At 42.1% G+C, this 27,361-nt stretch overlaps 1 protein-coding gene across 2 annotated transcripts in view; it reads right to left on the reverse strand.

The window, feature by feature from the left end:
- Positions 1–5,644: 5,644 nt before the first annotated feature.
- LRGUK (leucine rich repeats and guanylate kinase domain containing) overlaps positions 5,645–27,361 on the reverse strand; it is a 50,031-nt gene continuing 28,314 nt past the window's right edge. The window contains exons 14-21 of one of the 2 annotated variants that reach the window (XM_086744499.1): positions 26,231–26,432; positions 24,722–24,835; positions 21,448–21,605; positions 18,564–18,652; positions 12,295–12,429; positions 9,984–10,013; positions 6,871–7,040; positions 5,645–6,464 (exon numbers count right to left, since the gene is read on the reverse strand). In XM_086744499.1, the coding sequence (XP_086600625.1) occupies positions 6,313–6,464; positions 6,871–7,040; positions 9,984–10,013; positions 12,295–12,429; positions 18,564–18,652; positions 21,448–21,605; positions 24,722–24,835; positions 26,231–26,432 (1,050 nt within the window). In that variant the 3' untranslated portion in view covers positions 5,645–6,312. The remainder of the gene's footprint in view (positions 6,465–6,870; positions 7,041–9,983; positions 10,014–12,294; positions 12,430–18,563; positions 18,653–21,447; positions 21,606–24,721; positions 24,836–26,230; positions 26,433–27,361) is intronic. The other variant, XM_086744506.1, reaches the window with a different exon arrangement.

Raw genomic sequence — 27,361 nt, forward strand, 5'->3', positions numbered from 1 at the left:
ACCTTTTTTTAACCTCCCGCACGGTCCAGGCTCGCAGGTCTCTGCTGGCACTCATCCTTCTTCGAAAGCTCTCCAAAGTTTTCTGGAACATTTTAGTATTTATTATGATTTTTCCACTTCTATGCAGTTATAACCAGCTGGCTTTCACCCTTTGCGCCCCCCCCCCCCCCCCCCCCGAACAGCTGGAAAATGAATGCACTGACCCAGCATTGACCAAAGGACCTCAGCACGGGGTGTGGGTGCAGATAATTCGCCCCTTTCCAGCCTGAGAGGGGGGAAGTGAAGCAGGAGCATCCGTTAGAGACACGCAGCCCCGTTTCCCACGGAGGAGGTGCTGGGGGCCAGCCAGGGAGGAAGCAGGTGACATCGTCTGTGCTGGGGAGATGCCAAGACAAGGGGTTAACTCAGCTTTGGGCCACCAGAAAGAGCCTGGGGGTTAAAAATCATACAGGTGGAAATAGCCCCTGGGCTGCTAGCTTGGTCCCCTCTTTAGAGGGCAAAAAGCAGATGCTGCCCAAAGCACGATGCAGCAGCAACACTCGAACTGCTGCAGAGAAATTGGGCATTGCAAAGGGACCTAAAAAAAGCAGAGATGTCTTCCATCAGGACAGGAGGAAGCCGTCCCTGGAGCATCATTCCTGCTGTGCTGGTGGCTACTTTGACCCTTGAGAAGAGGAAGAAGCACCCCAGCCTCCTCCATCAGATGAGATTGCTGGCTTGTTGGTAGATCTCTGTTGTGAGAGCCTGGAAGACACCATGACCTGTTGTGTCTGGTTGGTTGTGAAGGTGTGAAGCACACACTCGCTGTGACATCGCATTGACTGGGTGCGATCACACAAAGCGCAGGGACTCAGGGGGAGGAGTGCTGCATGGTGATCTGCCTCGGAGAAAGGTGGAGTGCAACGCTCGGAGTCAGCTAAAAGTCAAATGAGATAAGGGGAGGAGAGGAACATGGTCCTTCATAGTCCCCACAGTTGACTAATGGAAGCCCCAAAGCATGGGATTAGTGTAAGGAGTACCACTCCTGGCTCCTCTTGAACCCAACATATGGGTTCAAACCTATGGGAAACCATCCTTCTGCTGGAGGATTGATGATGCCACCCCATCTCTGCTCTGGGCCGGGTCTAACCACTGTGAGCTAGGAAGACACTAGAGAATGGAGACACGGGTCTCCAGAGAAGGCATCTTCTCTGGAAGGACCCTCAGCATGGGGGATTTTTCACTGTGGAGCCTTCATGCCTCCGTAATGGGCATTGATTTACACCTTCATGCGTCTACTTGCTCTGAGGTATGTGCAGGGAAAAGCACGAATGATAAAAATGTTGGAGCCGCCTTCTCCTCCTCCTCCTCCCCACAGGAAAATGAAATTCAGGCTCACCTACAAGGATTCTGCTCCCTCTGCCTTACAAGAGACAGAAAGAAAAAAAAAAAAAAAACAACCAAAAAAACCAAGCAAAACCTCAACGACTCAGAAGTTTGAAATATTTTGTGAGGGTTACTGAAAGGGTATGTCCAAGGAGCAAGATTTAGTGCAGAGCCTACGCGGGGGCTGCAGCTCTGAGCATCCTAGGGGCTGGGCGCCGGGGCTGCAGAGCCGACTCTGTACCAAGGGGCGCTTGCTTGAGTTGCAGCCCCGCAGAGCATGGGGAGCGGGTACGTGACTCCAAAACGCAGCTGGCGATGGAAGGAACAACTGGCAAATGGACGGAGGACCCAAAGCAGTTTTCAGGGCTGGAGCTGTTGAAGCTTCGCTGCAGAAGTGTGGGGTGAGACCAAGACACCTGATGGGTCTCTCAAGACCTTCACTGGATCTCCCTTGAGTCAAGGATGCAAAGAGAAACACGGGCGGTCGGTGTAATCACACAGAGCAGCAACTCTCCTCGCCCCCACCGTGCTACTGTTAAAAAAAAAAAAAAAATTGTAATTCATTTTGACAGCTGCCAAATTAGCAGCTTATTTTGCAGGATATTCAATTAGACAAGCTCCTGAGGGAGCAGGCGGAGGTAGCGGGGCAGCCAGCCGCTGCTGGGACATGACACAGTGCTTCAGGAAGGTATTTATAGAAATGGATGTGCGTGTTCCACAGAAAAATAAACAGCCCTCTCATCAATACTGGCAACTATACCCCATGTATTTCCAGACTATGCTTAAAAAAAAATAAAATTAAGAGGTGTAGCTGCTGGCTTTGCACTGGTCTCACCTGCAAGTTAAGCCTCTACCAGTGGTTTCTAGCTTTTGGGGTGTCTAGGCCCCCTATCAGTGGGGTTAGTGGAGCAGGGAGGCAGGGTGATGAAGGTCAGAATACCAAACCAAACCATTTTGCACCCTTTTTTTTTTTTTTAAATATAGCTACTAATTTAGGGAGCCGATGCTGGAGAATCCAAGCGCCATGTCTCCTGCCCTTGTCTTCTAGCAAGCCCACAGCAGGTTGCCCTGGCTGCCTGCGCACTCTGTGATTGTCCGTGGAGCATCTCGGCCTCCAGCACTCAAAATGTTCAGCAGATTTCCAGGAGCAGCAATTTACAGACCTATTCTGCAGCCCCTGGGTCTTCTCTGAGCTGTGCCTCAAACTTGTAGGTAGCAAACTTCACATCCTCTCCTTCAGGCACAGGTCTGTGTGAGAACCCCGTCCCCTTATGTCTAACGAACCCGTCAGTCCTTAATTCAGCAGCTCCTTGGCCTACAGCATCTGTGTTGTAATTCCTAACACCTTGCTACTGGCCTGAGGAAGGAATCAGGATAAACCAGCCGCCCTTGACTTCCCCAAACACTTCTGCACAAGCGTGGTCTGCTCTGCTTCGCCTCAAAGACCCAGCAGAGGTGCAAGACTCCCAGGTTCTGACCCAATTCCTGTAAAAAAAAAACAACCCTCATGAAATAACACGGATCAGTGGAATTTCTCTCTGCCTTGACTTATCGGTGTGTAACGCAGCGCTGTGATGCAGCACGCGTGATGAGCGTGCGGCTGCATCCTCCGGCTGGTAAAGCCATTTGCGTTCACAAGGCAGCAAGCACAGTTACTGATTTTATTGAATGTTTAATTTAAAAAAAAAAGGGAAATTAAACAGCTTGTTGTACTCTCCTCTGTAAAATTCAAGACTCGGAGACTTGTTTGACTGCGACTAACTTAAGGTGTTACTCTGCTGTAATCCAAACACACTTCCTGCCAATAAAAACAGAGTTCCCTGGAACAGCCCCGCTTTTCTCTGTCAGGCTATAAATACATAGAGCACCAAGTTACAAGTTCTGTACTTTCCGCCAAAAATAAACGCCCTAAACTAAAACCGACGAACTGCAAAGCTTCGCAATCTGCTAAATGAAATGGAAATATTATGTCTCGGCAATCCAACGGCGCTTCTGCCTTCAAACGCAGCCAGATGTTCCACGCTTCAGGGCGCGGGAGACGAAGGGCAGGGCAGCGTAACGCGGTTGTTTTCGGGACCCTCGATAATTGGGTCAGCAATGTGATCCGCGGTCTGCTGGGGAGCGAGAAGAGAGCAAGTGAGAGCGTATGGCAGTAAAAGCTTAGGGAGGGAAGGCACAAAACGGAGTATTTTCCTGAATTGACTTCAGCAAATTCAGCTTCTCCGTGGTGTTTTTTTAAAATCCCATGTCCTACGTCCATGCAAGGTCCGTATTCCCTGGATCGCACGTGTAACCCCGCTGGACGTGCCACGTTTGGAAGTGTTTGAAAGCTCAGGGCCCAAGAACTGATTGCAAAACAAAAGATTCTCTTCAAACGGTCTTGTGTGATACAAACGCAAGGAAGCTAATCAATACCCGCATCACAGAAGAACAAACAATTTATTTTTCAACTGGGAAATGAGAGTAAGGTATTTGTACTCCACCTGTATCCTCAGCTCTATGTAATCAAAACAGAGACACAATTCCTGCACCGGAGAGCTTAACATTTACGATCGTTCCTGTAAATAAGAGTAATTTGAATGTACAAGGCTTTTGCAGGATTGCAGACTTCACGTGGAGGAAACGCAGCACAATTCAGGGAGGACTTGGCACGTTTTGTTCTGGTTTACACAGAAGGGAGAAACCGCTCCGAGGGAAGAGCGGAGGGCTGGGGCTGAATGTGGAAGTGGTCTTGGCTGGCAGAACTGAGCAGGGGTGGAAGAAAAATTTCGGAAAGAGACACTGACACGACTGAGGTATCAGTAATGCAGAGCAGTCCAGGGACACAGGTTTCTGCACCAGTGTCCAGGAGAAAACTGATTTATCTGCACTGCCTGTGTTACCTTCCCAGTTTAAGCGAGGAGGTGTGATCACCTTGCCAGCAGGTCGAGGGAGGGGATTCTCCCCCTCTACTCTGCCCTGGTGAGACCCCACCTGGAGTACTGCGTCCAGTTCTGGAACCCCCAATGTCAGAAGGACATGGACCTCTTGGAGAAGGTCCAGAGGAGGCCACAAAGATGATCAGAGGGCTGGAGCAGCTCTGCTGTGAGGACAGGCTGAGAGAGCTGGGGCTGTTCCGCCTGGAGAAGAGGAGGCTCCAGGGACACCTTAGAGCAGCCTTCCAGTACCTAAAGGGGGCTACAGGAAGGGTGGGGAGAGACTCTTCAGTAGGGCCTGGTGTGACAGGACAAGGGGTAATGGTTTCAAAATAGAGGGAGGAAGATTTAGATTGGATATTAGGAAAAACATTTTTACACTGAGGGTTGTAGAGCACTGGAACAGGTTGCCCAGAGAGGCGGTGGATGCCCCATCCCTGGAAACATTCCAGGCCAGGTTGGTCAGGGCTCTGAGCAACCTGATCTGGTTGGAGATGTCCCTGCTCCTTGCAGGGAGGTTGGACTGGATGACCTCTGAAGGTCCCTTCCAACTCAAGCCATTCTATGCTTCTATTACCCCTGGCCCTGCTGGGTATGAACCGTGAGGTACCTTGTGCGTATTCATTAACCACGACACTGGCAAAACTGCGAGCGCCTCTAAACCAGCAAAAACTGATACACACAGCAGTAGCCACGTCAATCCAGCATGCAGCGAGCTGTGACAGCCAGACCAGCTTCTGCAACGGTATTTATAGAGGCGAAGTGGCCGTGAGGAGCCCTGTGGGATTTGCTGAGGAAACTGTGGAGGTTTGGTAGTTCTGCAGCGGCAGTTAGGTACCCGCCTCACTGAACTACTTCGGCAAAAAACCCGGTAAGGCTGAAACTGCGGCTTCGGCTGCCTGAACTCCTTCTGAACCCAGGCCGCGGAGCAGCCTTGCTTTTTGTTCTGCCAAAGTCGATGATAAAAAACTGGTGCCTCAGAAGAACTGTTGTTCTTCAGCTTGAGGATACGGCCAGCTGCTAGATGGAAAGGAAACTACTTAATAAAAAGCTGAGTTGTTTCACAGACTTCACTGGAATTTAAGGTCAGCCCATCTGAATCTATCCATTACTTACCATGAGCTGCGTTTCTTTCTTCAGTTCATCGTGAACATGCACGTTGAGCGAAACCAGAGCTCTTCCATGGATATGACTCCACGCTGCGGCAACGAGTCATGTTGTCTTCTGTGCACGCAAAAGACCCCTGAGGACCCAGGCTGCAATATAAATAGCAAACACCCCTCCTTGGGGGAAGCTGTTTGGGCAAAGGGGCCCCACTATCTGTTCTGTAAGTCGGTGGTAATGAAAATTAACCAGGACAAAGATGAACTCAAGCATTTTATTTACTTCGCAGAGCTCTGCTCCACATACAGAAAAAATAATCTTCACATACTACTTACAGCTTTAGCTAGTTCTCAATAATTTTGCTAATTTTTTACTGATGACTCCTTATTAGGTTGTTTAAATACACTTGCAAATAAAAAAAATTATGTCTCATCCCTTAAAAAAAACCCCACATTTTATTAAAAAAAAAAAAAAAAAAAAAAAAAAAAAGACTTGGAACTAGTTTTCACTCTCAACTTAACTCTGAACATTTCACAAAATCCCTCTTCAAAATAATTCACTAGTCCTAATATAGACAATATTATCAGAGGCTCTGATGCTTCCACACCTCAATTAAATCTATAATATAGGAGGGGGAGGAAAGAGAGAAATTAATGGAAGATACGGTCATGTGGCTGTTAGGAAAAATCTACGCCGTTTCCCAGCTCTAGGTGCCTGGGGAAATAATTTCTAGCTTTGGGACGTACAGAAATTACTTTCTAATAAAGTTATAAATAAATAACTTTTTGGGGAGAATTAATCAGAAGTGGATTTAGAAATAATATTTGATAGGCTTTACTTTGTTGAAGAGAAATATATCAAAATCAGTGCTCCTGTTAGACAGAAAGAGACAGTGTAATCGGGACAAAGACTTGGCTAGCAGAGGCCATCAAGGGTTGGTCCTCTTCTGTCCAGATGGGATTGGAGGTAGGACAGGTTTGGAGCGGGAGCCTGGCCAGTTGAAGAGCTGAGGCGAATGAGGAGAACCAGTCTTGGACTTGCTGGGTTTTCTCTGAAGATTGTCACTGGGGAGTTCAGTCTCTGCAGAAATGATAAATAAGTGAAGAAGCACTAAGAGGGTGTTTATTTCAATGAAAAAGTCCAAATTTACCACAAAGCCTATCTCCAGCTGAAAACCTAGTGTTTTAGGGGGTGGGGGAAGAATAATACCTTCAGGTAGTCTAGTGACTGCTCTACCGCGCACACATGGAAGAGTAACTTTGTGCCTACGCCGTCATTATTTTTAACTTCTCAAAAATTTCATTGCAAGAAAGCTGCTGCATTGAGTCTGTTGCATTCACACTGCGATGATTCTGCCACATCACTCCGCGTACAAGTGTCATTACCAGAAGCATGAAGAAGCTGCCCTGTCACCCAAATAAAGCCACTGCCATCCCAGTAGATACACAGCCTGAGCAAAAGTGATACTTTGGAATACGGTTCAAACCTTTCAATCTGTCCACTCCATTTTCAGCTCCTCTTGGATCTTGATGCTCAGCTTTGGCTTCTTCGGTGAGGCGAGCACGGGGAACAGGGGTCCGAACCGACAGGCCTTCAGCAGCAGGTGCACCAGCTGGGATTAGAAATTGTCCACTAGCAGGAGCAGATTCTCTGGAGCTGAGAGGGGGAAATGGGTCATGCTTTAAAATAGCAATAAAAAAGCGTATGCACCAAGTCTGACAGGAATATTGATGGTGCAGTCTCACAACTCAGCCAAAAGTCAGAAATGAATCCCAGTACTTAGCAGTTACACAAAGCTTTTTCGCACATTACAATTCTCTCAAAACTTCTACTGCTAGCAAACACAGCTACTACCTGTCTCAATTTTCATTTATTGATTTAATCAATCAATCACACAGACAGGTGTGATAAAGAGGTTCATGCCACACAGTGAATCAGCTTCAGATCTGAGATCAGAACTCAAAGCTCCTTGTTCCTAAATCTGTGGTTCGGCACTGCAGATTATGTTCTCTCTTGGTAAGTAAAAGAAAATAGGAATTGCCCTGAAAAGAAGTGGTTGTGTAGTACCCAAGTGACAACATGGACCGTGAATAGCCGTTGGCAAGTGAGTAGTACCCAAGGCACCTCTGACCTGTGACGTCTCTTGCAGAAAATCTAGCCAAAGCCAAAGCCTGAGTGGTCCTGACAATGATAATGAACGCGTTGTCGCTTGTTCTGATAAAGGCTTTCCATTTCCATCTATATACTGTCAATTTACTTCAAGAAAAGCAAGGAAAAGGCCCTGATTGCTATGGAGAGATCAATAACTACCTATTTAATGCAAAACTCTAATTTATATCTGGAGCAATGCTTAAGACATTTCATAATGTCTCTCTTCATACAGAAGGGACTGTTTTGGTCTAGGTGAGAGAAATTGATTCTGAGATTTATCAATGTGGGAGGAAGTTCAAAGCTTATCCACCCTGACCTTATCCATGGTGCAGGCCAAAATAATTTCACCCTGTAATTCTTGCAAGGAGCATTTTAGTTTGTGAGAATACTGAGACTACAGCGTTCTGGGAAAAATGAAGGACCTCTGAGGTCCACTGCATCCAAGCATGCTCATCAAACACCGAATGCTCTAGCCAAGTGCTTAACCCTGGTCGTAATCTCATTTTAGCTGCCTGTAACATGCATCAGACGTAACTGTGGTAGGGATCAGCAAGTGCTAGGAGTAGTAAATCCACGCTCAGTATAAACAGCAGCTTGGACTCTTCAACAACATCTATTCCAATTTTGACAAAACTGACTACTTCTGCTTTTGCTTCAGAGAACAGTGTCACACATTTGCCTACAAATAAAAACTAAAAATAGATATCATATAATTAGAATTAAGCCCCAGTAGATCTCTACTTGCAACTACGTTAAAATGCACTACGTTAAAATTCAGCATCCTAAGGTGTTCAGCAAAAAACTTAATTCCCTTTCTCGCCGCCTTAAAGGACAGAAACCAAGGTAAACTGTGGGAAATAATTTACATATCCCTTGGCAGGAGGTGACTCCTGGGTGTAAAGAGAAGGTACGTACCCAAGCTTTTCTAGTACAAGTGTCAAAGGAAATACTTAATTACGGTTTCTTGTAATACTACTCAGAAGGAGAATAACAAAAATAAGTGGGAAAACTAGAGGACTCTGCCATCTAGATGTCCAAGGTATCTGGGAGAGGTGGAGCAGAGATGATGAGAACCTGCTTCTCCTTTGTGCTTTTGCCGCATGACCCGCCAATGAGTTTGGGTAGCCTCTCTTTAGTCCTTCCCTGACAGCCTCAGCGCGGAAAAAAGAACTATTATAGGTGGAGCAGACATGTGTCCCGACTAAAGTTTTCCTTCTAGTAAAATTTCCCAGTCAGCTAAATGGGAAAGATATGTAAAATAGGAAACTTAAAAAAAAATCTCCCAGGCATACGCCATGGAACAATGAGACAAATGGAGTCTGTGTGCACTAAATACAAAATAGATTAGTAATGAGTTCAGGAGTAAAGCTCTGGACTGCTACAGATTCCATTTAGATTATTGTTGCATTGGACGGCCAAACCCTAAGATATATCATTACACATGATGGCATAATATTTTTATTGATGGATATTTTTCATTTAATTGTGTTTGGTAGGACTGGGGACTTGCAATTAAATATCTAAAATGGTTCCTCGTTAAATGCACTGGTCAATGGTGGGTGAGGTTCTGACTCCACCCTCAAGCTTGCAAATAATGAAAGCACAGTAACAGATTAAGAAATTAATTTTCTACTCTCCAGCTCACTATATTTTGCCTCTCCTCTCTTCTCTTCTTCTTGTTATGCTGCAAGCAGATCGTTTCAATATCTGTACAAACACTTCTACTGGTAAAAGTGAGAAATGAAGTACAGCAGACAGGGACCTGAAGAATTTCTCATTGCCTGTGGTGAGCAGCAGACCTTCAAAGTACGGTTGTAAGATATATTGCCCTAGAAGACTGCTGCTCATCAAAGGCAATGGTAAATTGTTTAAGCCTATGAGTGAGAACAAATGGAACCTCAGGCAAAAAAAAAAAAAATCCACACTTTCATGTATGGGAGAGTTCAGCTTCCAGCAGAGGACTTCAAAAATCCCTGGAAAGTGGCATGGTGTTTTCTTTTGTGAAATCAGGAAAGACTAGGTCATCATAGTTTACTTCCAAGAAGACCACCATAGCTAAGGTCTTAGCAAGGAAAAGAAGCCATGGATGTAGTTACAAACTGCCCTGCTGAAAACAGTGAGCAGACATCCAGACAAAATCTTTAGTTTTCACTCTTGAGCAAATGCCATCAGGATAATGTATTTTACTTGTAGACCAGAATTAACAGAACAACTGCAGAACTTGAATCCAACCAGTGTTAGTGACCTGAAGAATAATGATGCCATTTCTACCAGAGCTCAAGCGAAAACTGCCAAATGTGAGAAATAATGCAAAAAAAAAACCAAACAACTGGGACCTGGACACAGTGTTGCCCAGTGAGATACCAGACTAATCTGCAATTCCTGATCTTGGAAAATAGTATTTCCTTCATTGGCTGTGCCTGGAGGTAAATACATTCATGCTCTTACCCCTTGATGGCTTTTTTTAGTTTACTCTTGCTTCCATTCCAAATGTTGCAAGCATAAAATTGGAGAGAAAGAAAAAGGAAATATTAAACCACCTCAATATTCAAACAAAATCACTACAGGCTGTACTGCAATACTTCAGAAATGCGGGTTTTTTCTCACTAATACTCCCAATGCATCCACACAAGAGCATTTTCATCAATCACGCCTTTATAGGCAAATTTGTTCCAAACTTTCCCTGTTTCCCTTGCAAAAGGATTCGACAACATGACTCTCCACAATTTTGCTGTAGGCCACAATGCATGCACAGAAAATGAAGCAGATGAGCAGTTGGCTTTTTCTCTCCTCACAGTTGTTTTTCCACTGTGTTATTAACAGTGCTAAATGAAAACACTGCTAAAGTCAAAACACCAAAATGTGGCGGAGTGGAAAGACATATTTATTCCCATATGCGAAGGGTAAGACCTTTACAACTCATCAGAGCTTCACACTCGTTTGAGTTACGGGTCTCGCCTCTTACTGGTAAGGACAGATGATGCATAATCCCTCTGCAACCCATTACGCGCTCAGTTTCTCTCGTACGCTCGCTCTGTTCCCCTTCAGCACACTCCACCGTGGCACAAATACTCAGGACAAATGAATCTGCAGAGGTCTATGCTTTCAACCTTTTTACAGCATGCTAATGAACTACTTGTAATTACAGTGGCAGGTAGTACATCACATAGAGGGAACTGGCAGTCTCTCTAGGATATGAAAGGAACACAGATTTTTTTTTCAGCAGCAAGTTTAGCTAAGAATTCTGCTTAGCAGATGAGGAATAAAGCAAAGGGGTTGAAATCTAATAAAGATGTTCGGCATTTCTCATCGGTCTGACTCAATGTGAAAAGCTGTCTAATGTGTGTTTTTAGGAGGTTTTTGAAAGATGTGAAAACATGTAGGTGAAAAATACATGGTATGGTATATTTAAATACAGCAGGAAAGGTACCTTGGCTTGTATGGAATGAGAACAGATATCACACACGGGATTGAACCCGTGACCAAATTCAAATTTACCAGAAGCCATGTGGCACAGCCTTCAGCTCGTTCTAAGTTGCAGCCTTCAGATGAGCGCTATGGTAGGTTCTGAGGAGTGAGCAGAGCATGGCTACAAGCACACACCTATTTCCTAGTGTGGATGAGGGATCTGGTGTGTCATGCTTCACCAGGTCTTGCTGTGTGGCATCCAGCTGCTTCTGCGTATCCCATCTGGGCATGAGATTACAACAGATGGCCAGAACAGGGGAGAAAAGAAAAAAAAAAGCTTATCCGGGGTACTCTAGAGAAAGGCCACAATGTTACTTGCCACAACAGCAGACAGGGTTGTTGGCAGCCAGAGTTCAGATGTACTTATGAAACAGGACCATCAGAGGAGTAAGTTACAGCCATCTTGCAAGAGGCAGTGATACCCATGGAGCAAGTGAGGAAGGCCTAAAAGACACTGAAGATGTAGCCTCTTCGAATCTTCCTCTATCCTCACCTCTATAAGCTTTAAATGAGATAGGAATGGATGTCCCATCCCTGGAAACATTCCAGGCCAGGTTGGATGAGGCTCTGAGCAACCTGATCTGGTTGGAGATGTCCCTGCTCCTTGCAGGGGGGTTGGACTGGATGACCTTTAAAAGTCCCTTCCAACCCAAACCATTCTGTGATTCTATGATTCTAATTGACTTCTTCCCATACCTCAGAGCTTCTTTAGCTGAGGTACATATAAATGATAAGGATGTTCATCACTCATGACCAGAGATGCTGGACAAGATATGAAGCATAGCAGCACTGGCTGAGATAGTAAGAGAAGGGAAAGGTATTACAGAGCTCAGTATCCTGATGGAGTCTGCTGTTATCATGGATGAGATACAAATCTGAAGATCATGATATCAGCCCAGAGCCTCTCAAATGGTATTAAACAGTAAGTACAGTAATCCTCTAAAGAGAAAATGAGAAATAATTCTGATAGCAATATCTGGTAAATTTGTCTAAAAAAAATTATCACTCAAGTTTTGTTTTTCTATTCCTGGACCAAGTTTCTTTCAGCATCTTTTTCTCTTCAAATGTCCTCTTGAAAGTCCTTTTCTGTGTTTGTGAATTATGGAATGAAACCGTTCCCACAAATGACAAGATTTGTTTTATGCTGCAGCGACACATGTTTAATAAGGCTGCTGATGTAACAGATGAGACAACTGCATTAGCTTGGGAAATGGTTTTAGATCTTTCACAATGCAGCATTCACCTTCATTCCACCCTGTGACAAATCTGCAGCTTCAGAAACTGAACTCACCGGCTCTCTGGCTTAGGCAGGGGGAAGCTCTGGTCTTGGGTGACCTTCCTTCCATCTGGGAGCGGAGAAGCATGTGTTGGTCGATCCAGTAATTGTTGATGGGAGTTGCTCAGTGCAGGAGTGACTGCCAGGTCCCTACAATGGTACAAAAAGAAAAGAAAGTGCTTGTTACTGCATTTATATACTGTCTTGCATAATTAGTGCTTAGTGAGTTCACAGGACCGGTTCAGATGGAGGAGAGCATTATCTCCGCTGGGAGAGAAGCAGCGATAAGCAGTTGGGGGTCGCAATCCAGGCTCTGTTTATAGCCAATAGAGAGGAACAGTCACAGCTACAGTAAGAATAAACTCAAGCTTAAGTAGATATCTAAAGCAGATTGGGTGGATCGCTCTCCACTGAGACAGAGCAGTGTAGGGCAACTTGTTCAGATAGACTTTTTTATTAAAGACACCCAAAATCCAGTGAGATTAATCCCACTCCTTGTGACTAACCCAAAAAGTGAGAAGTTTCATCTTCAGTGCAATTCAGAAAACCTGAAAGAAAAGCATTCCTGGTAATTGCAGTATTGCCACTTTATTTATAGACACAGAGCTAAAACCAGAGAGATGCAGCACTGAAGACTGCCAAACATGAGAGGTCCTTAATTAAATGCTAAAATTATAATTATAACTCTTGGAAGATTCCTTACATCTACCCCTGTACCAGAGCCATCCCACCAACATACCTCAACCAGACTCTGACGAAATCTGTTTATTTTTAAGGGCAGTGAGCCTATATAACTTTTACGCGCGACATTTTCTGGTTTCCCTAGGAAGCTTGTCACGAACACTTTTAACTGCAGTAGCAATTGCCGAGTGCTTGCTCCAAGGGAGAAGCTAGGTTTTTAAGGAGTGTTAGTATATTTTCTGAAGATCACTGCTACAGTTTGGAAAAAAACCCCAAACTATTAGGTTCTTCATCATGCCCTAAATCACGCCCGTAGGCCATTAAGGCAACAAGTATACTACTGTCACTTTCCCACAGGAAACAGTGAGGCTGTTATCTCAAAATGTCGTTTCACGTCTCCCCATCTTGCCAAAGCTGGACTGTTCCCCTCTGTGGGTCTTGTGCTTCAGTGGTGAGGCCTTCCTCGCTCCTCCTCAGAAATCAGTCCTTAGCCCAATACACTGCATCACAAGCAAGGTTTTTCTGCTCTTCATCTTTAAATTTCCCTTTCTTTTGTTTCTTCTTCTTATTAATACCTATAAATAAAGCTCCCCTAGTGCAAGGCCTCAAGCTGTTACTGTCAAGCAACTGCTGGCTGGTCACGGTGTTTGTTCATTATCGGCTCAGATCAAAATTGGAACCAATTACACAGGAGAAAGGGCCTGATTCCATTAATGGACCCCAGAGCTGAGTGCTCTTAGAAATAATTTCTTGTAAATCCACATTATGGAATAAAAAAAAAAGAATAAAAGAAAATCTCTCAGCAAAGAGCTCTGTTGAATATATAGCACAGAAATACACAGCTTGACAATGGAGGTTGTAAGAGTCAAAGCAGAAATCTGAAGGCAGGATTCAAGGTGACCCTTCTAAGGACTGGGTCACCACAGAAAAATGAACTTTACTTTCAGGAGCAAAGGTTTGGATTCAGAACCCGTGACCCACTCTCAGAAGCTACATCTCAGTTGATAAATAAACTTAAAAACCATGCCCGACAGCCAAGAAAAACATGCATTTTTAAAGGTGTGATAGGGATGTTTTTCACCTTCTATCTCTGCACTAAGTGTCTTCTTTATATTGCCTCTCAAGTTTTGTACTGTCAGTATAGGTGTTTAGTGTCAGAGTGTAATTCAAATGGCAACAGGATTTTTCAGCTCAAAAAGAAAAAAAAAAAAAAAAGAGGAAAACAGGCTGGATAAATTCAATAGCGCCCTGTGAAAAGGCATGTCCATGTAGTTTGGAACAATGTCCTACTTTTGTCATTAAGAGGGGCATAGAAATAAAACTTATCCAGGATAAGAAATAAAACTTACCCACGATAAGTTTGGAAAAGTAAAATTACATTGAAGTCAGAGGCTGACTAGACAAGAAGGTCTGCAAGATGTGCATGCAACTACATGCATGCACATCTTACGCTCACAGCAAGTAAACCCAACCTGAGGAGAGTGTTTCAACCACAGGTAGACCATGGACCTTCTCTCTTCCCAGTTCTGACAAAGAGCTCCAGTGAAACTGTAAAGTGTAGGAATTTCTTCCAGCTCACAAAAGCAAGATTGCATGTTATAAATTCTCCTCCCGGTGATGCCTGCTCTTGCTTACTCCAGTTCTTTCAGCAACATTTAGACAAAATCAAGAAGTTAATCATTAGCTAAAGGCCTGATCTGAATGAGACTTCAACCCAATCCCTTATTTATTACCCTCAAACACACAGATAACTAGTGAAATTATTCAGAGCAAACCATCAAATGTTGCCCGTACTTTATATTAGGCAATGAGACATCAAAATGACTTTAATTACACCTGCACACAGCCGCAGGTGAAAAATAAAGAGGCCAGGTTTTCAGTAATTTGGATTTAAGAATCTAAATTTATGTAGATAACCCTGTAGGGCTGTAATAAATAAAATAGGTTAGATCCTTGCGTGACACCACTTTTAAAATTTTCTAACATATACTCAGGAAAACTGAGCAATATGTTTCAGTTTGGATTAAAATATGTAACGATGAGATAAAGTATTAAAGAATCTTAATATTTACAGATACAGAAGAAATTCAAAACACCTCATACCCTAGGAACTGTTTGGCATAAATCAATTTTTGCATGGGTTTCATAGATTTCAGAGAATTCAGATTCACTCCTAACTGAAGCAGAGTTCTGATTCTCTGCAGCAGCTCAGCTGAGCTGCCTCTGCCCTCTACCATCTTTGGACCACAGACACCTATTTCCACTCCCAGTCCTCTCTCAGCATGACACCAGCACAAATGGTTCTTCTGAGAGTGAGGGAAATCGATCCGGCTGAAAAAAACCAACCTTTTTGTTTGGTAAAATCTGATCTGTACCTTTATTCAATTCACCAGTACGCTGTATGACACTGGAGCCAGTAGCAGCACAGAGCGGGCAGTGGAAGAATAGGAAGGGGTGGGTGCGTACGAGCCAGCACTGCCACTGATGAAATAATGAAGTTACTGCGTGACAAAAACATGTCTGGACACACAAAAAAAGTCTGCTTTGCATTGATAGCCCTTTTCAGCCACAGAAATCAGGAGACAAATCCTCAAGTAAAATACTGCTTTAGGGAGCTACTCATATAGTCCAAACAATTAAAATCTAGTCCAACAGATTAAAAAAAAAAATCTTAAATTCAAGCAAGATACTGTAGAAACTTCTAGCTAATCATATTTCTATGTGCTAAATATATATATAATCAGTTAGTTACCTGTATATTACACAAATTTGTTCTTTTTTTAATTATAGTCACCTACTTTTTAAAGTACTTGTCTTATTTTGCTTCAGGTTACCTGCAATACCCTCAGAGGAACAAAGTCTCATTCTATACCAACTCCATCCAGCATGGCAAGCACGGACCTTCTTCTTTGTATTTCCCAATACAATTTGAAATTAATGCACTTTAATGAACTTCCTTCTCTCTATCTGCCCCACTTTGTCATCTCCCCAAGGGGCAGAAGAGACAGAACAAAATGTGTGCTTGCTTCTCCCAGTCACAGGTCCACACGTTCAGTCAATTCAAACTCCACTGGAGGTTCAGGGTAAAAAAAAGAGGCTTTACGTTGGGGTAACTGAAGCAGGGGTGCATATTCCTTTCTCTCAGCTCCTCTAGACAAGCGGTATTCCCCGGTGAGGAATGCTATGGCAGCAAGCTTACTACATCAAGATTCATCAGCTAAAAGCCTGTATAAGGCTGGTTGCGTTAGCAGCAAAAGAAATAATATTATTGCAGAAACAGCAGACTGATTAATTGGACAAAGTACATTTATGCACTGCTGCTGACAATGAAAATAAAAAAAAGGTTTATCATGTTCTAAATAAAAATTCATCAGAACAAAGCTGATAAGATTAAAGCAAGAACAGACAGCAAGAGTTTTTTTAAAATGATATTTTAAACAGGCATGACCTATTCTATTTATGCAGTCAAGTCAAAAGAGAAATAAAAACCTCAAAATAAAATATAGCTTGAAAGAAGTAACTTAAAACATGGATATTCCATAGGAGAGAGAAATCTGGGAAGCACTAAAGCCGAGATGGTTCTAGACATAACAAGGCGATGAGATATGGAACCTGGATATCTAATGCAATAATGGCTGCATGAAAAGATTGGTGTAATTTTTGAGCAACGCGTGCAGAGACAATGAAGCATCGTGCCTCAGATGCAGGCTGTAGTGTCTTCTTTGTCAGCACTTGTTGTAGGGGCACTTGAAGTATTCTGGACTGATCAATTTTGAGAGTTAATTAACAAATCAGAGAGACTTTATGGTAACCCTACTGAATTTACTAAGCATAGACTTACAGAAAAAGATGAAAAGACACTACAATATATACAGTTTAAGAACCATGGGAAGGTATACAGGAAGATAAGAGTCTAACCACGCCCAAATTATTTGGATGCTGCGGCTAATATTACTACAAATAATGGCATAATGACATAATGACAAAATTGTGTCATGTCAGTCGCACACTCTGTGTACAAATTCCGTGCTCAGCCCTAGATAAAAGCTGAAGAAAGCCACATCACCTCACATTTCCTATAGGCTACGAGTGTGCACAGAGACAGTTATCACAGCTGGGATGACAGGCAATAACCTTTGAAGTTACTCATGACCCAGGTCCATAATTATTGAAAGAAAGGTCCATCAAACCCTAGGTGAGCTTTTCCAAGGTGAAATCTTCTCTCTTATGGGTATTTGAAACGTGATTCAATTCTGTATAAACAAACATGCTCAACAGAACAACCATGTACTTGCTGCTGGACTGGACTATGTGACCTACCGGCTTCTCCACTATCTAATTGCTACATTCCAGGATTCAGATTCTCTCTCAGAATTCCGGCCATTTTATAGCATTCATATTTATGGCACCTCTTGACTTAACCTCTTGCATGGAATGGGGTGTTGTCTACTCTTGCCTCCAATTCCACTGAGCGTATCTATCCCTTCAGGCCTGGTAATTGCAAATGCTGATTGGGGGTGACAGGATTTTCTCTCACCTGCCTGACAGCTCTGCCAAAGCAGTCTGATACTTAACTCCAAAATCAGCTTCCAATGAATGGAATAAAGGGAGCAGAGAGCAACAAACTAAGGCAGACTCAGATGAACAGTTCACACTGCAACACAAAATCAACCCCCAAACAACCAGCAAAAGAAACCACTGATTTCCTTTTTTTTTCTCATTTCAACATAATTTAAAATGAATGAATCAGTTACTTAAAAAACCTTTTCTCTAAGTAAAGATTTGGAAAATGCATCATAATTATGCATCTCAGCCTGTAAGCTTCTGCCATTGGTTTTCTACAGGCAGTTTAATTCTGTAGGATTTTTTTATTCTTTCTTTTTTTTTATTTAAGAGTCCATCTCCAGACTTTGTCATTGGAATGATTTTCATCAACACATCGAGTATGCACAACTGGTGACTGCATTTGTAGAGGCCAGAAGTGACTGAAAGGTGTGAACTTTTCTATTCCGTCTGATGACTGCTGATTTAGAGGCCTATGTGATACTTCAAACGTCAACTCTGTGAGCCTTTTCATGGCAGGTTGGAAAAGCAAGCAGAGAAGAATTCAGATTAGGGAGATTTACACCAAGGGAAGACAGGAGTGCCATAAAAGAGCAATCAAAGATGGTACATCCACAGAAGATGTACTGCAGCAAACAACCTTGCGCTGAGCACGGCTGTGACTTTCCAACACTAATTACTAGTAGTGTTAAAAAACATGCCGGAGTCTGTGAGCTGCCAGAAAAATGATCCTTTGCTGCTCTCTCAGAGAAGTAGCATGTAATAATTTCATAGTTTTAGACAAGTTACTTGGGGATGGCTCTGCCTTAGGAATTTTCAGTATACATTTTAGGACTGCTGCACTCCCAAGTCAAAAAACAGGCTGTGTGTGATATATTTGTAAGGCTAGATTTAAAAGTGATAGAAAGGAGAGTTGTCTATGAAGTATGCAATCCCTGACAGTTTCTAATCATTCATCCCTAAGAGCAGTGGAGAAGAAATCTTAAACAGGCATTTTTCACTCTATTGCAAAGGGTTTGGCTGAAAGCACTCTGTATTACCTTTGAAACAGCTGGACATATGTGCTGGATTCCTTCCCTAACAGAGCCTGACGTGCTGCAGAATGACGCCGTTGGAAAGAAGCTTCTTCCTGAAAAAGAAATACAGTCAACTTTATACAGCAACTTAAAAGTATATATGGTAACTTAATTTGCTGTGATAGTCCTCTCTTTTGCTAAGATGCTAGAGTGTGTGAGTTTGTATATTCTGGGAAAATAGCAGAGCTATTTTATAACTAGCAAGGTGCTAGATATGATTCACCGCTCTACACAAACCAAATTTTGCCCTGAAATCTTGCTGGCTTTGAAAAATGAAGATCTTCATCTCCAGTGAAGCTCCATTTCTTCATAGTAGTCAAAACGTGCCAGGATGTAGCAGCAAGGAATATCTGCAGAGAACCACTTTTGATGCATCTCGATCCCCCAGTATGTTAGACGAGGCTTAATTCTAGCTTTGCTGTTCTCTTAAGCTTCTTTTCACCAGCAAGGGGCTGAATATAGCAGAATTTGCTTCTGCTGCATCTTAAATACACTATCTTTGTCTCCTTGCTCCAGCAATGCAGAAAACCTGCCTTCCCAATCCTGTATCAACCAACATTCCCCCCTCAGAGTAGGAATTACCTCTTGCAAATTCCAGTTAGTTAAAATGACTTTGTACAATGAACACATCGTGATCTCAGCAGACTGGAGAATGTGGTCCCGAGTTTTAAGGGCATGATAATTAACATCTGCTGTAGGACAATGTGATTTCTCAGGTCAGACAAATGCAGCACTACGGCGTGCTTAAGAAATAAATTGTAAATCATAGAGTAAAGTTATTAAGTCCTGCTTAGTAATCAGCTGATGACCATTGATAGTTATCAATTTAATAGCTAAATCACGTTTGTAACAGAGGTGTTTTGTCATGGGATGAGCAATGAAAGAGAATATAGAATATATAGAATATAATATGAATGCTCATATTCTGACTGTTGTGAATTCCTTCACTATTTTTACTAAGTAAGGCTCTGCTTAGATGCTTACTGAGCTGGGGTTTTGTTATCTCTTTTGGTAAAGAGATAATTCTGACCCTTTTTTTCTGTGTGGATTACAGGTAGAGATACCTTTCTGTTCATACCTTGTGTAGTTAATTACAGCCATACAAAATCGGTGCAGTGCTGGCATGCTCACAGGGGATGAGGCTGCAAGGAATCAGACCTACTGTCTTTCCCTGAGCAGCAGATTCTGCTTCTTATTTTGCTTGTGGACAACTCACATTAATTTCTTTTTTTTTTTTTTTTTTCCTTTTCCAGTTCTACATGATGGGAGTGGAATGTGGTTACTGCAGTGACAGCATATTATTTGGGTGCCAAAAGCAAAAAAAAAAAAATCATTTGCAGTCCCAAATGTAACAGTTTAGACAAAATTTTACTTTAAGGCCAGAGACATATTTACATTCTTCTCATTAAATATGGTCTAAGAGGCATCTGTGTTTCACCTTGAACGTTTTACCATGTTGACACTTCAGCTGATGCTGTAAAGCTTTCTCTGCATATAAAAATATACTGGAAACTTAGTGTAGTAAATAATGAAAAGGTATTACCAGCACTGAACAAGGAGACTAATAAGAAAGAGAGCCTTGCGGCCACTAAGTAAGTTAAACCCAAGGTAAATGATAGCCTCCTTCACCGTAAAGCACTTCTCCCTGAATTGACAAAATGTAAACTTTCAAAATAAAAATATAAAAAGATGAAATAAAAAGTGAGAAAAATAAATTGCTGGGGTAGGAGTGATGGCAGAGTGCCACCAAGGTAAGAAATATTCTGGCTTCTCTCTCATATTAAACTAACAAACCTTTGGATGAAGGAAAGATGAAAATGAACACTTGTGATATTTTTTTTTTTTTTTTAATTTGGCATGGCTTTAAAAGAGGTATTTCATTTCAGAAAACTGAAAGATGGGAGGTTCCCTATTTATGTCAGCCATTTTACAATCATACCTTTCTCCACACCTGTTTTAAAGCCTGAGAAATGAGGGCAGGGGGGTCTTTTACTTTGCTCCATCTACAGCACTAATTCTAAACATCAGCGGTAGTTATAAATATAGAGATAGTGGCAAAATTGTACAGCAAGTCATGCCTGCCAAGCCATCATTCATCATAATGACATCATAACCCTGGAATGGAACACAGTTTAAAGCTTTCATTTTTCTTTTTCTCTTTCTCCTGTCGTTGTCATATAAAAAAGAGCATTAGACACATCTGCTTCATAGCCCCAACTCCCCCACTGACTGCAAGGAGAATGAATGCCTTTAGGGAAAGGACTATTAAGGAGAAGTAAAAAAAAAAAAGAAAGAGAAATGAAGCTGAAGTTGCAAAAGGTTATTTGAAATCCAAGCACACTGTTGAATCTGTTGACTGAAAAAGTAAAAGCAGGTGAAAAATGTGCTTAAATTTGATCTCTGGCAGTTTGCACTAGCATACACTCTGACAGACTCGGATGAATGAGCTTTTCCACTGCCACTGGATGGCGTTCATAAGTAATCTTCATTGTCCTGTTAACTGCATCTATTCCCTCTGAATAACAGAGAAGTTGAGTTGTTGAATAGAGTTGTAGAATCGAGAGATGATATTCAGTTCTCTTACATCAGTACACAACTGGATGAAATCAATTACGATCAACAGATTTATTCTGGTGTAAAATTGAGCGGAAAAGACAGTCTGTCTTCTCATCCGAGTTCACTCGCCTCATTCTCAAACTGCCTTTAACTCTGGGGAACTGGTAAATATTATTGAAATGAAAGAGAGCCAGAGAACAAAAGTCAATTTTCTCTGGAGAAAGAAGGGTCTTACTAACATGTATTTTTGGCATATATTATAATTTCTAAGGTTAGAGTAAACACTCCTTACCACAGAGCTCAGTTGTGCAGCAAGTTTGTCCGAGATACCTCCTGGATAGTTTTTGGCAGAAGAGTCCAAGAACTCATTAACAGATGAAGACCGAGCAGTTCCAGTAATTGCTCTGCTGGGTGACAATCTTTGCTCTTGTAAGTACTGTATTCTTGAACCTAGTGTGGAAAAGACACTCCTTAAAAATATTCTGAACATCACTTTGCTTACAGCAAGCACAAAGAAATTAGTCATTTGCAACTGTCATCAGCTGGCTTTTGGCACAATTCTGGATTTGCAAAAGATAACTATGGAAGTTATAAAGGATATAAGCAACGCAGTTCCCAAAAAGCTTTTAAACTTCCAAGTACTTCACAAATTTATTGCCCCTAAATAGGTAGGCAAATGAAAGCTAGGAAAAAAAATTAAAAAAACCCACCCCTACATTAATGGAGTAGGAAGAGGTGCTTGACCATGTGTAAATTTTGTTATGGATGCTCTGATATGTACCTCTGTTACGATCTCTAAGCTAATTACAGTCTACCTACTTAGAAGTTTTAACCTTCTCAGGTTAAAACTCACACTCTTGGAATGTGATGGGGAGTTGGAACAAGGCAGCTTTTCTTCTGTTATTTATCTGAATTTCTGTGAACAAAATTCCAAAGACTTGCAAAGTCAATGGATGAGACATCCCAGCTATAGGCATGTTCATATACTAAATACGGTTATTTTTCTTAGCATATGCCTTTGTAAAAAAGTTTCAACAGTCATCAGATGACAGTTTAGCCATTATATACTGCTGTTTTGTAGCTGCCAGAAGATCTTTTCTTAAGAACAGAGATGAGACTTAAGATTGGTGGGTTCAGTTTCAGGCACAGTAAACTACTCACTGTGTCACTGAGTAAGCAGTAGAGCCTAACCTTCAGAGGTGCAGAGCTTCACACTGCCAAAACTTGGATTTCTGATGCCCAGCATCACAAATAATCACTCTTTGGCATAAATGTCCCTTTCCTCATTTGTAAAATACAAATAGTAACACATACTCCAGAGGACTGCTGTGAGATATAATTAATAGTTGTAAAGTACCAAGTTCCATGGATGCAAGTACAAAGCGTTATCAGCTCTGAAATGTATTATATTTCTGCTATAAAAAGTTTTTTAAGAGAAGAACTTATCTATTTTCTCCCAGTATTTTTACTCTATACATAAGCAAAAGATCTTGCACAGCAGTTCATTAAAAAGAGAATTAACAACCTATCATAATCTCACACAACCAATCTTCCCCTTGCTACTATCTTACTAAAAATGTTCGTGTTAAAGACAACCTTGGGGCAAGTTTTTTTAAATAAATTATTTCACACAGTCCATAAGAAGAGCTGATCTCTAGAAATAGGATAGTTAAATTTATTTAAACACCTATAAATGAAGCTCTAAATGAATTTAATGGTGCATAGTAAATTTAAAAGTTGCTTTATAGATAGCAGAATTACCAAAATCTAGTACTATTAATGAAGTTTCTGTAACTAGTGACAAGTCGCTTACTGAAAGAGCTCAGAACTGCTGAGGAATACAAATAAAGTCCTTTAAAGGAACATCAGACACATATATGTGTGTGTATATATATATATATACACACACATATATATCTTAAAAGAATAACGTGATTATATAAATTTTTTTTTATCTTTAATCCTTCCCCTTTTTCTTCTTTCCTGATAATCTAGTTAGGGTTTGGTGGATTCTGCCGGCTCTCAGGACAAAACGTCTCCAGTGTTTTTAAGACAAATAAGTAACAATATTATAGTAAATAAGGCAAGAAAGTCTTCTCTCTCACCTCAAACAAATATGGAAGCTCTGGAAATTAAAACAATATCTACATAGTTTAAGATTAAATAAGATTCTTCAGAAAGGTCCCCACTGCTCTAGCTCTGAGATGCCTCAATACGTGTAGAAGCTTTTTTCCTGTCCACTGGGAAATCAGTATTTATTAATTCTTTCAGGATACAAAAATACTTGAAATGATTAAATGATGAATTTTACACTATCCTTTATTAACATTTCAGACATTGTTGCCCTCCCTTCAGCTACTTTTATTTGCAGCCTTCTAAGCCACACAGAAGGTCGTGAATATTGGCTCTGTGTCACTTAGGAAACTCATTAACCCTTCTGCTGCAATCCTGTTGGATCTAACCAGGACAGCCATAAACCATGGAGGCTCTTGGAGTTAGAGGGAAGAGTTCACAAAAATGAGCTTCTTTTTAGTCCATGTTGTGCCACATCTTACCACCATAATTCTGTTTCTTATTTCTTTTTCTCCACTATTTTAGAGATCGTATTCTGCTTTCATCCCTGCCGGTAACCTGTCTGGAATAAATTCAAGGGTTACAGCTGAGTCCTCACAATATGTTAAGCTAATCTTCGTTATGCTGCCTCTGACAAGAGTAGTCCCTTCTTCCTCCACAGGCAGCCATGAAGCTCTTCTCCCCTATCCTTCCCTCTTTGAGCCAATTCTATAGCTGCATGATGAGTCTGATCAAGGAATCGATCTGTCCAAAAGTTGGTGTTTTTTTTTCCTAGGTTAGTTTTTAGATGGAATCATTCCCTGATCAGATCACAAATAACTGCACAGTCAGAAGAATGAGGGCAACAAGCAGACTAGAAAGGCGTTGGCAGGAGAGGTAAGTTGGGCATGAACACTTTTTGCAGCAGCACACACTTAGATAAGCTGGAAGTGGTCACGAGGCTCCAGCCTTAACCACTCAAGGGCCAAAAGGCTTCTGTTAAATACACTACCAATCATTTGGGTTTACTCCACAACCCCAAAAGCACTTGGAGTGAACTTATAAGTTGACTTCACTCATCTTACTATCCTGGTTTTCATATACCTCTTCATGCTTCTTGGAGAAGAGAGTAAAGTAAGGTCTCAGTGTCATGGCACTTTTTTGTTGCTTAACAGTTCGACAGGCACAAAGCTTCAGCCATGGACACATATCTCACTTGTGATTCATCTGGAATGAATGGGAGATCCTCAGCCCAAAAGCATCCTTGGGAGAGTCAGGCAACTCACTTTCTGCATATTATTTCCTCAGGGCACACAGTGGTGTAAGTACCTGACAAGATCTCCATTAAAGAGTCAGATCTCAGGGAGGAATCAGCCCAGGAGATCCGTTATAGAGAAGCATGTGGAATTTTCAGACAAGCAGCCTCACACATTCACAGATTTCAAGTCTTATAACAAATAAGTAGGAATACTCTACTGATAAAACCAGAAGTAGCATGTGCCCAGACACAGTACCTGCTCCTGCTCTGCTATTCAAGTCCTGAGTGCTATCAAAACCTGCAGGTGGTTCCAAACCCAAGTATGCCTTTACCAGGGAACTCAGCTCTGTGAATGCCTCATCCAATTCATCTGCACAAAGGGATATTCATGGTGGAGAGAAAGGATACATAATGAAAAAAAAAACAACAAGCTTTCATCAGTACAAGGTTACAAATCACAGAAGTTTGACACAGAAACGCATTCTTAACTCATCCAGCTCATCTCTTTGGGAGAAAAATCGTCATCTTCATAAACAGCACATTCAATAAAATAATCTTAAATTCACCTCAGTTTCTGCACTCACCTAAATATTCTCCTTCTGCAACTTGGTTTACTGTGTTTTATTTCTTTAATGCTATACTTAAATTGTAAGCTCCATATGCCCTTGACAATAACTACAAATACAATATTTCATACCAATATGATACATTTCACCATCACTGTGGTGAACCACAAAAATCACCTCCACAAAAGGGCAGACACGGAATGAACTAGAAAAGGATTCCTCTCTACCATCTGCCATCCTCAGTTCATAAATATCAGGAAGTAAACATTTGTTTTAATGAGATATCTACCACCCTCACATCCCTTGTTCTAGGCTGGGGGACTTCAGCAATTGCTGGCTCATGTTGCACTTCTCATCCACCAGTACCTCCAAGTCCTTCTCCTCAGAGCTGCTGTCAATCCATTCTCTGCCCAGCCTGTATTTGTGCCTGGGATTGCCACGACCCATGTGCAGGACCTTGCACTCAGCCTGGTTGAACTTCATGAGGTTGGCACGGGCCCACCTCTCAAGTCTGTCAAGATCCCTCTGGATAGTGTCCCTTCCCTCCAGCATGTCAACCGCACCACACAGCTAGACATCGTTGGCAAACTTGCCGAGGGTGCACTCTATCCCACTGTCCATGTCCCCAGCAAATATGTTAAACAGCGTCGGTCTCAATACTGATCCCTGAGGAATGCCACTCATCACCAGTCTCCATTTGGACATCGAGCCATTGATCGCAACTCTCTGTGTGCGGCCGTCCAGCCAGTTCCTTATCCACCAAGTGGTCCACCCATCAAATGCATGTCTCTCCAGTTTAGAGACAAGGATGCCACGTGGGACAGTGTCAAATGCTTTGCACAAGTCCAGGTAGATGACGTTAGTTGCTCGACCCTTATCCACCAATGCTGTAACCCTGTCACAGAAGGCCACCAGATCTGTCAGGCATGATTTGCCCTTAGTGAATCACTTCCTTATTTCCCATGTGCCTTACCATGGTTTCCAGGAGGATCTGCTCCATGACCTTGCCAGACACAGAGGTGAGACTGACTGGCCTGTAGTTCCTCAGGTCTTCTTTTTTCCCTTTTTAAAAATGCGGGTTATATTTCCCCTTTTCCAGTCAGTGGGAACCTCACCACCCTGCCACAACTTCTCAAATATGATGGACTACTGATGTGACATTACAAGTCAGATTTATAGTACGAAAGGGATTAACTTACCTGTGTTGAATACTGCATCAAAGTATCCTGGAAAATCCTGACTTATTTTGATGTACATATCCACTCTGGACACTGCCTCTTCAATCTCTAGCCTGCTGAATAATCCTTTCCTCCGCAGATGTTCCTCATATTTTTCTTTGTTCATTGGCACCAACAGGATATACCTGGGCTTAAAGTAGGTATTTTTCAAGCTACGCACACCCTTTAAAATTAAGCAGAGAAACAGAATGTTTTGTTCCTGAAAGCGAACTTTAGGACAACTCTGTATTTATCAGTGCGAGAAGTCTGTATCCAATATAAAGGTCTCAAGGTCTAGTATCCAACTTTACAAAACAGGCAAGTTCAAGGTGAAGTGCCCTAAAGCATTAGAAGAACAGCATAGATTTATTCTAAACACACTTCTGCAAGAATCCTTTTAGTCAAATTCCACAATGATTTAAAGCACCATACTTCTCATACCCACCAGTTAACAGCTTTTCCTTCTTTTCCACAATTTCAACTGCATCAAGACCTAGTTATTCTAAATGTGCGTATCATCGACTCATACACAACTCATCTGCGTCATCACCTTGGCCCTTAGCTCTCCACTGTGAACAAACTGTCAATTTTCTAATCAGCTAGTATATTTTTCTAAGTGAAAGCGTGCAACTCATGGAGATACAGGTATATTTATTTTGCTAGAGCAGCTTGCAGTGTTACCCGCTCCCAAAATTTGGTACAACCACAACTCCCCAGCAGAGAAAGGATGTGCACATTCTTCATCTGTTACACTGTAGTCAGTTGCCTTGAACCAACAGTAGGGCCTGTCGCAACAGGACGAGGGGTGATCGTTTCAAAATAGAGGGAGGTAGATTTAGATCAGATATTAGGAAGAAATTTTTTACAATGATGGTGCTGGAACAGTGGAACAGGTTGCCCAGAGAGGTGGTGGATGCCCCATCCCTGGAAACACTCAAGGCCAGGTTGGCTGGGGCTCTGAGCAACCTGATCTGGTTGGAGATGTCCCTGCTTCTTGCAGGGGAGTTGGACTGGATGACCTTTAAAAGTCCCTTCCAACCCAAACTATTCTATGATTCTTTGATTTTTATTGGTAATAAGCTGTCTTGAAAAGGACTTGTATAGCATTGTAGG

Source organism: Chlamydotis macqueenii, chromosome 1 (genome assembly GCF_036417535.1).
Source record: "Chlamydotis macqueenii isolate bChlMac1 chromosome 1, bChlMac1.mat, whole genome shotgun sequence".
Lineage (NCBI taxonomy): Eukaryota > Metazoa > Chordata > Aves > Otidiformes > Otididae > Chlamydotis > Chlamydotis macqueenii.